The sequence below is a fragment of the Populus euphratica genome, unplaced genomic scaffold (genome assembly GCF_000495115.2).
Source record: "Populus euphratica unplaced genomic scaffold, PopEup_1.0 scaffold1.1, whole genome shotgun sequence".
NCBI lineage: Eukaryota > Viridiplantae > Streptophyta > Magnoliopsida > Malpighiales > Salicaceae > Populus > Populus euphratica.
In genome coordinates, this window is record NW_011499845.1 from 430,073 (window position 1) to 442,393 (window position 12,321).

Sequence of the window (12,321 nt, forward strand, 5' to 3'; positions counted from 1 at the left end):
AATATTATAGACAGAATCACTAATGAAATGGTTAAGAATATTAATATTTAATTCTCCATCGGTAAAAGACCCCAATAAAAAAGACTAGAATTCCTTATTTCACAATAGACACGCCTCTTCTTCTTTTTTTCTTTCCCTTACATAAAAAACATCAACATCCTTTTCTTTCTTTCTCTTCTCTTCTTTTCTCAACTCTTTTTTTTCTTCTCCACGCTCAGGTATGTCTTTCGCACTTCTTCTTTTTTTCTCTTCTAAGTTTTTTTAATTAATACTTTATAAATTTATTTATTTTTTCACTTCTCAGCTTCACTCGCAACTACATTATAGTAAGATTTTACTTTCATATTCATATTTTATTATAATTAATTATCCATAGAAACTTAAAAAATATAGACATACATCTCCAATATTAAAATGTCTAGAATAAATCAATACTGGTTGGGATTGAGAGATAGAAAAAAAAAATTAGATTTTAGTCAAATTAATCAGGCTATATTTAACTTGTTAAGTTAATCAATTTATCTTTACATTGAATTTTATTTGAAACCTAGCCTGAACTAAGGGCTGATGTAGGTAATTTTCAAGTTAACCCCTATACTAAAGCAGATTTAATAAATGTGATTGTTATCCCATCCTAAACAAAAAGGTAACGATGTCAGTAGAAGCTTGAACTAAGGAAAGCAAAGCCCTCTTATTTCTTAATTTGATCAAGTTAATTGTCCCTTCGGTTATCACATATGAAAGGGTTTTCACTTTCCTCTCACTAGTTGACATTAGTTAGTGTAAAACAATAGATCCATTACTACAGATAGCCAGAAGCTACAAGCTAATGTTCAGACTAGTAAAAGAATAAGACAAATTGCTAACTCTAAAATATACTAATTAACACAACAAGCATGAATTTTCATTGGGTTCTAGTTCTGTTATTCTTGGTCCTGAGCTGATCAAGTCCCTTTTTTATTGTAAGCTTGTCTTGTCTCTTTTAGCTTATTGTCTTGTGTTTTATGCAGGTTTTGTGCTCATGTTGGATGTTGGGTTTCTTTATAGTTTGGCTGGTTGGTGGCCTTTTCAGGCTGTTATTGTATATTCTTGGTTGTTTTTAGCCTTGGGTGTGTGTTGCATCTCTGGTGGATGTTATTTTGCCTCTGCCTCGGATTTTGGTGGATGTTGTGTTCCCAGTGGCTATCTACCTTAATAGTTGTTTGTTGTTTGTTGTTTGTTGTTTATTAGATGTGTTGTCTGCTCTGCCTATTTGGGTTTCTGGTTGTACTGTATTACCTGACCTGTAGTTGCTATAGCGCTGCTGGTTGTTGTGAATGCTGGTGTTGTCTAACAGCCTTCTTAACTACTGATATATTACATTAGCTTTGCTTGTTCCCTTTTTCCTATTAGTATCTATAAATATTTTAACTTATTGGTTCTCCAATTTTGTTTCATTTTATCTATAAATTTATTATATTTGATCAAAAAAGAAAAAGAAAAGGGGAGCTCAAGCAAGAGCAATAGAGGACAACCTAAAAAGAGAATCTAGAAAAAGATGCTCTTCTTCTCCAAGAAGTCGGTTCCCTCATGTTTCATGGCCGACTACTGTATCTGACCACCTCTTGCGTTGCTTCCCCCCTCTTATTTTTCCTTTCTTTCCCGCCTGTTTTTCAAATGGCTAGAAACAAACGTAAATCAGCAGCTACTGTTCCACGTACACAAGATTTGCATGCTCCTTTTTCATCTCATAGTAATCAAGGTGGTTCACTAGTTTTAGGCCCAAAGGCTTCTCTTGGTACTTTATTCGGTCCAGCTATGACGGGGCTCTCACCCTTTTTGACGTCCTTTTCCTAGGGACTTGGGAATGGTCCGCCACTAAGAACACTTCTCCTAACTACAATTCAAATGTCGCAGACGCCAAATTCTCAAGTTGGGCATTTCCCAGTTCATTCGTTGTTACTAGAGGAATCCTTGTAAGTTTATTTTCCTTCGTTTATTGATATGCTTAAACTCACCGAGTAGTCCTGCCTAACCTAGGATCGCAACGAGAGCATCCTAGAAAGTCGATGCCCAAGGGTCCAGGAGATCCCGGAGGTGATAGGCATGCGCACGAGCGGTGGTTGAGAGACCTTCAGACACAGAACAACACATATATGAAAGGGTTTTCATTGTTCCTTTTACTAGTTAATTGTCCCTCTCCACGATCAAGTTAATTGTCCCTTCAGTTATCATATATGGAAGAGCTTTTACTTTCCTCTTACTAGATGACATTGGTTGATGTGAAACAATAAATCCATTACTACAGATAGCCAAAAGCTACAAGCTAATGGTATCGAACTAGTCAATGAACAAGACAAATTTCTAACTCTAAAATATACTAATTAACATAACAAATATGATTTTATCGGTTTGGTTGTGTTGTTCTTGGTCCTAAGCTTATCAAGTCCTGTTTTTGCTGCTCGTTTGGCCTGTCCTGTCTCTTTTAACTTGTTATCCTATGTTTTGTGCAAGTTTTGTGCTCTTGTTGGATATTAGGTTTCTCTGTAGTTTAGCTAGTTGCTATTCCTTTCAAGTTGATATTGTTTGTTCTTGGTAAACACTGGACCAAGAAAGAAGTACACATTAAGGTCTCGTTTGTTTGATAAAAAGTGATTTTTAAAAATTATTTTTTAAATTTTTATATATTTATTTGTCATTAGAAAAGTTGATCAAGATAAAATATTTTTCAATTAAAAAAAAATTAATTTAATTTTTAAGAAAGTATTTTCTTTCATTTTAGATGAGAAATACTTTTTGAAAGTTTGTAAAAGTCATGAAAAATTTACAAATATTATTATTTGTTAATTATATTAAATTTCATCATCAAACTTCAACTTTTTATTTTTTAAATTATTATTTACTTATTTATTTTTAATTAAAATTAAAAAAACTTTATTAAATTTAATACTTATTTTTTTATTTATTTTATTTAAAATAATTTATAAAACAATCATTACTATTCTTATTATTTTATATTAATTAGTTTAACTATATGATTTTAATTATTATTTATTTTATTTAAAATAATTTATAAAATAATTTTTTTAATTTTACCTCACTTTTTAATTTATAAAATTTATTTTTTATTATATTAATAAATTATTTTGTCATTTATTTTCAGTTTATTTTCACATTACGAAACACTAAAATGCTACATTTATATAAAATTTCGGAGGCTGATTGACAGTTAAATTAACCACTAGTAAAAATTTAGGGCTCATTGAGGGGTGGGACAATAGGGAGGCCCGCGCAAGCGAGTTCTGCAAAGTAAGCAGCGTCAACGCTCGGCCAGCCTATAACCCCTCCACAAATTCATGCGCACAAACATGTGTCGGCGCGGCGAGCGGCTCCCACCTCTCGCTTTGTTTTCCTTACTCATTAGTTTAAGGCAATTTTTCTCTCAGGTAGCAATAGATTATTTATAGTGCTTCACTTGGAGAAGGATTGTCGTTTTTCCGATGTGGGACTGCATGATGAGATTTCACCTTCGTATCAACTTTGCCGCTTTCAACGCGGGCTGCAGAGTCCACACAGCTCTCCGCGAGAAGATCCCTACCAGGGATTTTAGTGCTCGTGACTGGAGGTAACATGATACAAATTGCTTAATATAAACAGAGTGAAGAAGCGATACAAACTGACGCAATAAATGCATTGTTTTATATAATGCAGATTACAGTCTTATGATTCCATTGAAGAAAACAAACCTTACGACGAGTATTGCATTGCATTTTACAACAGTAAAGCATGCATGCAAGCAAACAATCGAACCTTGTAATCAATGATCTACAGACAGATATCATAGTGCCTTGAAAAATCGGCATCATATGTCCATAAAAATAATAAAGCAAATTTCAAGACTTCCGAGACAACAATGGCTCCAAGTGCGGCTTTGTATGCTTGGGAGCAGAGGTTTTATTATCACCTGACTCCAACTCTGCTATTGATAAATCCTCTTCCCTCTGCTTCGATAACCTTTTAAAGATTCTTGGTTTATCCTCAGCAGAAGGATCTGGTTTCTTAGGAGATTGGCTTGAGCTCTGAACATGCTGAAGGCAAACTTGAACAGCATCATGCACTCTCACAAAGTAGCGCTCCTTACCAAGAAGCTCTACAATACCAGCTTTTGTTAAGGTCAGCAGAACATCTCGGTTCGGATTGGAAATACAGATCTGCAAAAGACCCAGCAAAGAGCAGAGATTATACCGTGTCTCTATATAAAATGAACAACATGCACTTGATCTTGACTTCCACAAAAACAGACACTCAACCTGAATATCCCGTGATTTGTACTCCTGGTGCAAGTCTTTCAATGCTTGAACAGCACTGGAGTCTATGTATGTAATAGCTACAAAATAAGAAACATTTGGGACATAGGTAAGAGGATTGTTTAATGAACCTTATTTTTCAGCTTCAATAGCATACTTGAAAAATCAGAATGAAAAAGGTTATGGCTTTAATGATAACGCCATACCAAAATCACTGAACCCAGTGGCTATAACACAAAATATTTCATAAGAAAAAAAATCTGAATCAGCATAAAAACACATGTATATGGAAAACAGAATGACATGAAAAAGCAAACAGTTTTGGTGGCCGAAAGTGACTTTTGCAAGTATAAAAGCATAATAGCACGATGATTGCTATGGAATACATAATATATGTTCTGTCTTGACCCAGTAACCCGTGTAGGATGAATAAGACTTACGTGACATCTCTAAAATCACAAAATAAATCTTTTCAACTTCTGGTCCACGTCTAGAAGATTTGTCAGCATCAACTTCATATTCCCGTAACCTGACAAAGGAAATCTCAACAACCTAAAATCCAAAGAACTTGTAATCCTGGGTTGAATTAATTTAGGGAAACACAAAATTTCACCTGTCCTTTATGAAACTTATATTAGCAAAATAGATAGGTGCATCAACGCGAACAATCACAATTCCATTGTAAGTATATGCTTCTGGATACTGTTCAATATTTCTGTAGACAGTGGTGCCAGGAAGACGTCCCAAGACAGCTGCAGTGTACACCAAATTAAAATTATTTAATGCCTGCTTAAACTATAAATGTATCTACAATAATTCAGCACCAATGTAATATGATTTTCAACAAAAAAGGGCACCAGTCTGAAGCTTGTAACCTTTATCTCCAGTTCCCAGACCACCCAGAAATTTGACCATTTATCAGGATAAAAGGTGACCATTTATCAGGATAAAAAGGGCTACTAGGGAAATTTGATCTTTTAGAAGTTCAAACGGGAAGAAAAAAATCAAATAGAGCCATAATGAAGATCCAGATAATGTCATTGTTATAATGAAGATCCAGATAATGTCATTGCCATAGTTGATATGATGAAGCAAATGACAAAGCTCATAATCATGATTATGCAAAGAGCAGATAATACAGATCTACTGGGATTTATAGAACAATTAAACCTAATCTTAACATGCATAAATACTATGATGTAACAAGTCCCACTTACCAATGTGTGGATTTGCAGATTCGTGGATGACAAAAGCAAGTGATGCACCAACCTGCAGTTTCAAAACCAATTTAGAGTAAGTAATACATGCACAATATATACAACCAGTGGCATGGTAAAGGATTGTCAACCAATTTTTCTCAGAGTTATGTCAAACTGGGGACCTAAAAGGACTTTGCAAGATTATGTCAAACTATTGCACTAGCACGAAAAAGAGGTTGATGGATTCAGCATCTTATAAATAAGCTGAGAAGGCAGCTGACATGAAGTGTTCGCAGATTTCAGATAACCAATGTATAAATCTCATATTTTACTGTCCAAACCATTGTGTCTAACATTGCTTCTTTAAATACTAACCCCAACAAGGACACCAATCTCAATCCCAAGGAACAATGTTGTAGTACTGGTAATGAGCCAAAGAACAAAATCTTTCTTATCCACACGCCATAAGAAGATAGCCTCATCATAATCCACCTGAAATGATAGACATCCAAGGAAATAAATAAATTAATATAAATAGTATTTAAGCCACAATCCAAACAAGGTGGCAACGAGTACAATTCACTTTCCAATACCAACACAGGTACAAATGAGCACCAACTACCACACTCAACTTAGTAGAATTTGTGCTCTAATATTATTCATTTGATTATCTTTACTCTTGCCATCACATATGATCTTGCTTGGAGAGCCAATACAAACTGATGTTTTAAAATGATATGGAAGTTTCAGTCTATTGGAGCTTCATATCAATATGCTTGAATGCTTTGTCCCACAGCATGTAGCTTTCATAAACAAAAAGGTACAAAAATGATTTTGAGCCATAAATACTTTAAAAACATGAACTTCTTCAGGGCTCATTTTTTTTCTTTGTTCTTTTTTTTTTTTTGAGAAATAAGCATCTTAACCTTTTAAACAATGTACTTGAAAAATACAATAACAATCTCCTAAACTTCAATTTCGCATGTGATGCAAAATCTAAAAGTGAATATTCGAACAGTTATGTCATAGAAATGAAAGATCGCTAGCAGAGATAGTAGATAGTCATATAAAACCCATATATTATATATTCCGAGTACGACTCCTGCTTGCCACAGAGAAGCCAAATATAAGGGGAAACTTGTTCTTTAAATTGGAAATTCAGCTTATGTACACATTGGTGATGCAATCCATAGACAAATGTAAAACATCAATGGTGGTGGTCGTGTGCTACATGGTTTTGTGGCTAATATAGATTGTGTTCTTCATTTAAAGTTGACCTCTGGGCGGCAGTCTTGGGTCTTCAACTGGCTTGGCCGTGTGGTTTCAAGAAAGTTTTGGTTTCAAGAAAGTTATTTTGGAAATGGATTGTAAGGTTCAAGTTGATGCTACAAATGAGGTCTCTTCCTCATTCATTCACGATCCATTGTTCAAAGAGGTTGTGAGTTTTCTCAGGCGTGATTGGGAGATTTATACTTATAAGGAAGGTAATCAGTGTGTGAATTTGTTGGCCAATCAAGCTCTTTCTATGGAGATTGGAACTCACTATTTTGATTCCTTGTCAGTTGGAATGTCTAATCTACTGTATCAAGATATTATTGGGGTAGCTATTCCCTGTCTAGTCTGTATATAGATTCCTGTTGCTCTGGGCGTTTAGCCCCTTTTATTACCAAGAAAAAAAGACAAACTTGGAAAGCATAGATGTTAAACAGAATTTGTAGTCGATCCCTCAGCTTGTGATTTTATCATACTTACCAGGCCCATCACAGCAGATATTACTATTGCAGCTAGAGCACACTGCAAAGAGTAGAAACCACAAAATCCTCAATTATCTTCCAAATTGAAATAAAAGAATATTTAGGCTCCTCAACGAACACAATGATAATGACAATGATATGGTAGATAAGGGAAAAAAAAATTGAAAAGTGATTTGCTTGGTATTATCACACATCTCAAACACTTTAACTTTCTAGGACAAGAACTGCATGATATACTATAGCCTCTTTCTCTACAGTTTTCACAGCCTCTTTATTACAGAACATATGTAACAGCAGGGACATAGAAACAAACCTGTGGTATGTATTCAAATAACGGAGTCAAGAATAAAAGAGAACAGCACATAATTATTCCAGCTACAACTCCAGATAAGCCGGTTTTAGCCCCACTTTCATTATTTACAGCTGACCTAGAAAACGAGCCTGCATATAGGAAAAGAAGCTCTTATTTTATTGAATGGCATCCCAATACAAACTCCAGGAATAAACAGATAACGAAGGACAAAAACAGGTTATCTAAGTCAAATCCATGGTTAAACTTGGAGCTTTTAGCACCTCCCAGAAATCCCACCTGTTGAAGGGTATGCTGAAAATAATGAGCCCATGATATTGGCTAAACCAAGACCGAACAACTGTTGAAAGAGAAACAAAGTTAGAAATTCATTTTGTTACGCAGAGTCTAGACAGAGAACCAGTCAATAAGTTTCAATTAGGCCTCTTATTTATTTGCACAACCAAAAAGGAAATCAAATAGCATAAATAAAAGTTAGAAGCAGGGGTGATCATCCTATATTGATGGAGACTGGAGGCATCTAGTATGCTACATTCATCATCAAAAAACAAAATGCTTATCGGCGCCTTCCATTTCTATTTCTAAAACATACCTCTTGACTTGAATCCAGCTCATACCCATTCTTTGCTGCCAATGCTTTAGCAATCCCAACAGATTCCTAAATTTCAAAGATTAATTTGAATGGATGCATAACAACTCAAATTTAAAAAGCAGTGTTGCAAGCAGATGATCCTCAAAACCTCTCTTACCAATATGGCTACTCCGGTAATAAGCATTGCTGTTGGAATTAAAGACTTTGCATACTCGAATTTTTTCGGAAAAGAGAAGCTTGGGAGTCCCTGGGGTATCTCCCCTACCTAAAACAACACCATACTTTTAATCTCTGTCAATTCTGGGATGATTTGTTTGAAATGGAAATATGGCATTCACCAAACAAGGAAACAGTTGAGAGAAAACATTTATAAATAAAACATGTTACAACGAAAGTTTATTTGGAATCCAAAGTTTCATTGGCCAAGATCAATAAATAGTGTCAACTCTGTGACAGGACAGGAATGGCCTAGTGAAACAGAAGAACCAACTTCACTGGTTTTGCATTCCTCTACCTCATGTTACATCCTCCCTAAAATCCAAAATTACTATTACATGCAAAATTCGGTCCTTGGTTATTCAAAGAGAGAAGAGGTTGGACATATTGACTGTTCTCTCAGTTAAATTCTTACGACAATGAAAACTCAGTGACGCTGTGAAGGCAAGTACCTTAAATCTAGAACGATTATTCTAGGTTGGAGCAATGAAACAAATATTAAGCCAGTAAATGGCATATTGGCACTTCTAAAAATAACAGGGTTTCAATGTAGGCCATGGAAATGAAACACAGAATTTCTCAGATACTTGGGCTTAGAAGAGTCCAATTAAAGCATAGATCAAGTTGGCCTTGCAGCTAAGATTGGTAGAAAGCAAGTGCCTCGTAGCAACCAGCTGTAGCACATTCAAATCAACTAGATTCCAGACACATAAGGACAGTCCAGTAAGATGTGACAATAAAACTAGAGTTCCAAGGAAAAAGGTGAGATGTTTCTTTTTCTACATTTTGTTATTTTAATGAAATCCAGGTAAAAAATCACATAAAACACAAAAAACCGTCTCTCACAATGCAAAATGTGAGTCTCCAAACTACAAAATGCTCATCAAGTTGATGTAGAGATTGAGATTTTAAGATGAGTGGGGAGAAAAAACAAAAACAAAGCAGAATAAACAAGCACTACTTAGAAAAGAGCGTAGACATTAGAAAGAGTTCAGCATTCAAATTACCTCATCTCATCGGGGAGATAGAGGATCGATAAATCTATTCTTATATATGAAATAAATAGTTTTACAATGCTTTCACTTTATATGTCATTCTCACCAAAGAAATCGAGGATGGATGAAACATTTTCACAAGAAGTGTACCCAAAACAACTGCTGTAAGTGGACCTGCTGCCCGTAGGAACCTGAACTGCTTCGTTGATTTTCCCTTAAAATAAAAATTCAATGTCATAAACGAGATCCAGGAAGAGACACTTCTTACCAGTTACCACTAGAATTTTAAGTGATTTCATACCAAATGTTTCATGACCAAAAGTATTGCAAGAATGCAAGATCCCATCACAAAAGGAGGCCAAGAGAACTACAAAAGGAAAATATCACCTGTTGTTAAAGAAAGAATTGATGAGTGGTAGTAAATAACAGAAAACATTGAACAGGAAGATAAGATCACAGCTACTTGATTCAAAAATCACATTAAATAAAAGGACTAAAAATAAATGATAAAGGGGAAATTCAGGGTGCATAAACTCAAGTTTTTAAAAATATTATAACATGAAATTCTAGTTATCAGCCATCATACAATCATAAAACCAGTGGTTGAAGATTGGTAGCGGCCAATTCATATGTGTGTGTGTGTGTGTAATGGTAGCTGCCAGAAACACGGGGCAGATCATGGTACTACCATATGACTGCATGCAAAAAATTACCACCATCCACTTCACACAGTTTAATCATTGGGCTAGAACAACTTTTTCGATAAGCCCTTTGTGACCCTAAAATATGTAAAACTATTCTCTTAATTTAACAAGCCACAAACAACAGATTGCAACAAATTATCTTTCAACTTGAATAACCCATACCTTATGTGCTCCAGATATTATGCTTTTAATCAACGGCACAATCTTGCTACTTCGTACAATATCATACCCCAAGAAATACTTTGCTTGGGACAGTGCAATAACAATGGCTGAAGCAGTACTGAAGCCAGAAATCACGGAGTGGCTGATGAAGCGGATAAGCCATCCAAGCCTACAGCAAAGAGGAAAACATGCATTAATCACTATCATAATGCTGTAAGTCAATGAAATCATAAACAACTTTAGTGCAGGAGATCTGCACATAGCTTAATGAATTCAAAATGTGAAAGAAATTTTTAACTAATACATTGATCGTGGTACCTCAAAAGTGCCATTATACATTCCAATATTCCAACCATAAATGCCAATATTATCGCAAGTTCTGTATATAACTCATCAGATGAATTGACAATTCCACCCAATACATTAGAGACTAGCAGAGAAACCAATGCCACCGGTCCAATTGCAAGTTGCCGAGATGATCCAAATATGGCATACACAAATATCGGTATAAAACCAGTGTCTGCCTTGCAAAACCAACACAACCATTCTAGAGTTAAAAAAAAAAAAAAAGAGGGGGGGGGGGTGGGGGGGGGGGGGGGAGGGTGGTGGGGGTGGGGGGAATACATGATGGTATGGTGAGGTAAGGTGAGAACAGAGAACCAATACCTAGAAGTCATCATATACATGTAAAATAATCAGACTGTGATATCAGTTCAAAAGATAATAGATGCTGTCATGATTAGATCATCTTTCATCTGTAAGGTGCTGACGGTATCTAAATATTATCAAACTGAATTATAAATTATTTATTTTATCATATTTTTGTGCTTTAAAATTCTGCCACAGAATTTTTCTTCGCAAGCACTGCAAGAACTATGCTATTACAGGGAATTTCCGTATCCGAACATTCATGACCATGTTTTCAACAAAAAACTTAAATAAAGAAGTAAGATTTATAACAGTTTTGATCTTATGGTAACTTACACAATCCATAAATTGGGTGCAGTCCTGCCAATTTTGCATAAGACATTGCCTGTTCATTACAACAAAAAATAAATGAATGAATGAATAATCCAACCAGTCTACTTAAATCTTAAATAATACACAATGCTAGCAGCAACATTATATTACGTTTAATATGCTAAAATCTGATTCAGAGGGAAAAAGCAAAATCACAGAAGGCTGTGTTTGGTTGCAGACATATCGAAATTCCAACCTCAAAACGTCATTTCCAAGCAACCAAACACAACCTAATCTAAAACAAGAAAATAATATCCTTAATCCTTGAAAAATTCTCTCAATCTAAACAGTATCTCCAGTAAACCAAGTGAATCCAATCAATCTAAGTTCAGTAATTGCCTCCGCAACAGCCATGACTAATCAAACAAGGCAGAGACATGCACTACGTGAGCCGTTGACAACTGTAAGACTCTGTTTGGTTACCGAGAGAGCACAAGAAAATTACAGGAAAAGGAAAGAAAGAAAGATTTGCAAGTTACTTAAACACAGCAACTGGTTGAATAGAAAAGAAAGCAAAATCAAAATTAGATGAGTTTGACTCGGACAGCTTAGAGAAACTGAAAACAGCTGTAGAGTCGTCGACATTTTTTTTTCTTTCATTTTCCTTACAGCCAAACGCTTGAAGAAATTCAGCGGCTTTTATTAGCTAACTAACAAAGGAGGATTGCAGATTCTTTCTGTAAAGAGAAGGAGTGGAATTACCTGGGGAACGAGCATGATACCGACGGTGAGACCGGCCATGAGATCAGGCTGGAAATACTCGCGCCATTTATAAGTTTTAATCCAACGGCAACAAGGGAGAAACGTGTCGATCCACTGAACCAGGGTGGTTCGTTTAACTTTTGCTGTCCATCTCGAGAGCAGGGCCCTGGGCAGGGGGTTCAAGGAGGAAGACGTCGTCGTGTTTGGATGTTGAAGAGGAATGATTTTGACGGGTCGGGTCGGCATGGAGGATCCGAGTAATGAAGAGGAAGAGGAGGATACAGAGATTGTGGGGAGATCCCGAGAGCTTGAAGAGGCGAAGGTTATCTCCATGCGCCCCGGTGGGGCGTCGGATTTGAAAAAAAAAAAAAAAACGAGGAC

The 12,321-nt window shown here is 35.7% G+C and overlaps 1 protein-coding gene across 2 annotated transcripts; it reads right to left on the reverse strand.

Annotated features, from left to right (window-relative positions):
- Positions 1-3,647: 3,647 nt before the first annotated feature.
- LOC105123473 (sulfate transporter 4.1, chloroplastic-like) lies at positions 3,648-12,315 on the reverse strand. Of its 2 annotated transcripts, XM_011023125.1 has the most exons (17): positions 11,941-12,315; positions 11,203-11,251; positions 10,537-10,738; positions 10,219-10,387; positions 9,654-9,719; positions 9,459-9,566; positions 8,299-8,406; positions 8,142-8,207; positions 7,829-7,889; positions 7,553-7,680; positions 7,238-7,279; positions 5,861-5,977; positions 5,504-5,555; positions 4,900-5,038; positions 4,727-4,815; positions 4,290-4,366; positions 3,648-4,190 (listed from the first exon to the last, which is right to left on the reverse strand). In XM_011023125.1, the coding sequence occupies exons 1-17, from the start codon at positions 12,271-12,273 to the stop codon at positions 3,873-3,875; spliced, it is 2,124 nt and encodes a 707-aa protein (XP_011021427.1). In that variant the 5' UTR covers positions 12,274-12,315; the 3' UTR covers positions 3,648-3,872. The 2 variants fall into 2 exon arrangements, with proteins under 2 accessions (XP_011021427.1, XP_011021488.1); XM_011023186.1 differs by lacking the exon at positions 7,238-7,279.
- Between the last annotated feature and the right edge of the window lie 6 nt (positions 12,316-12,321).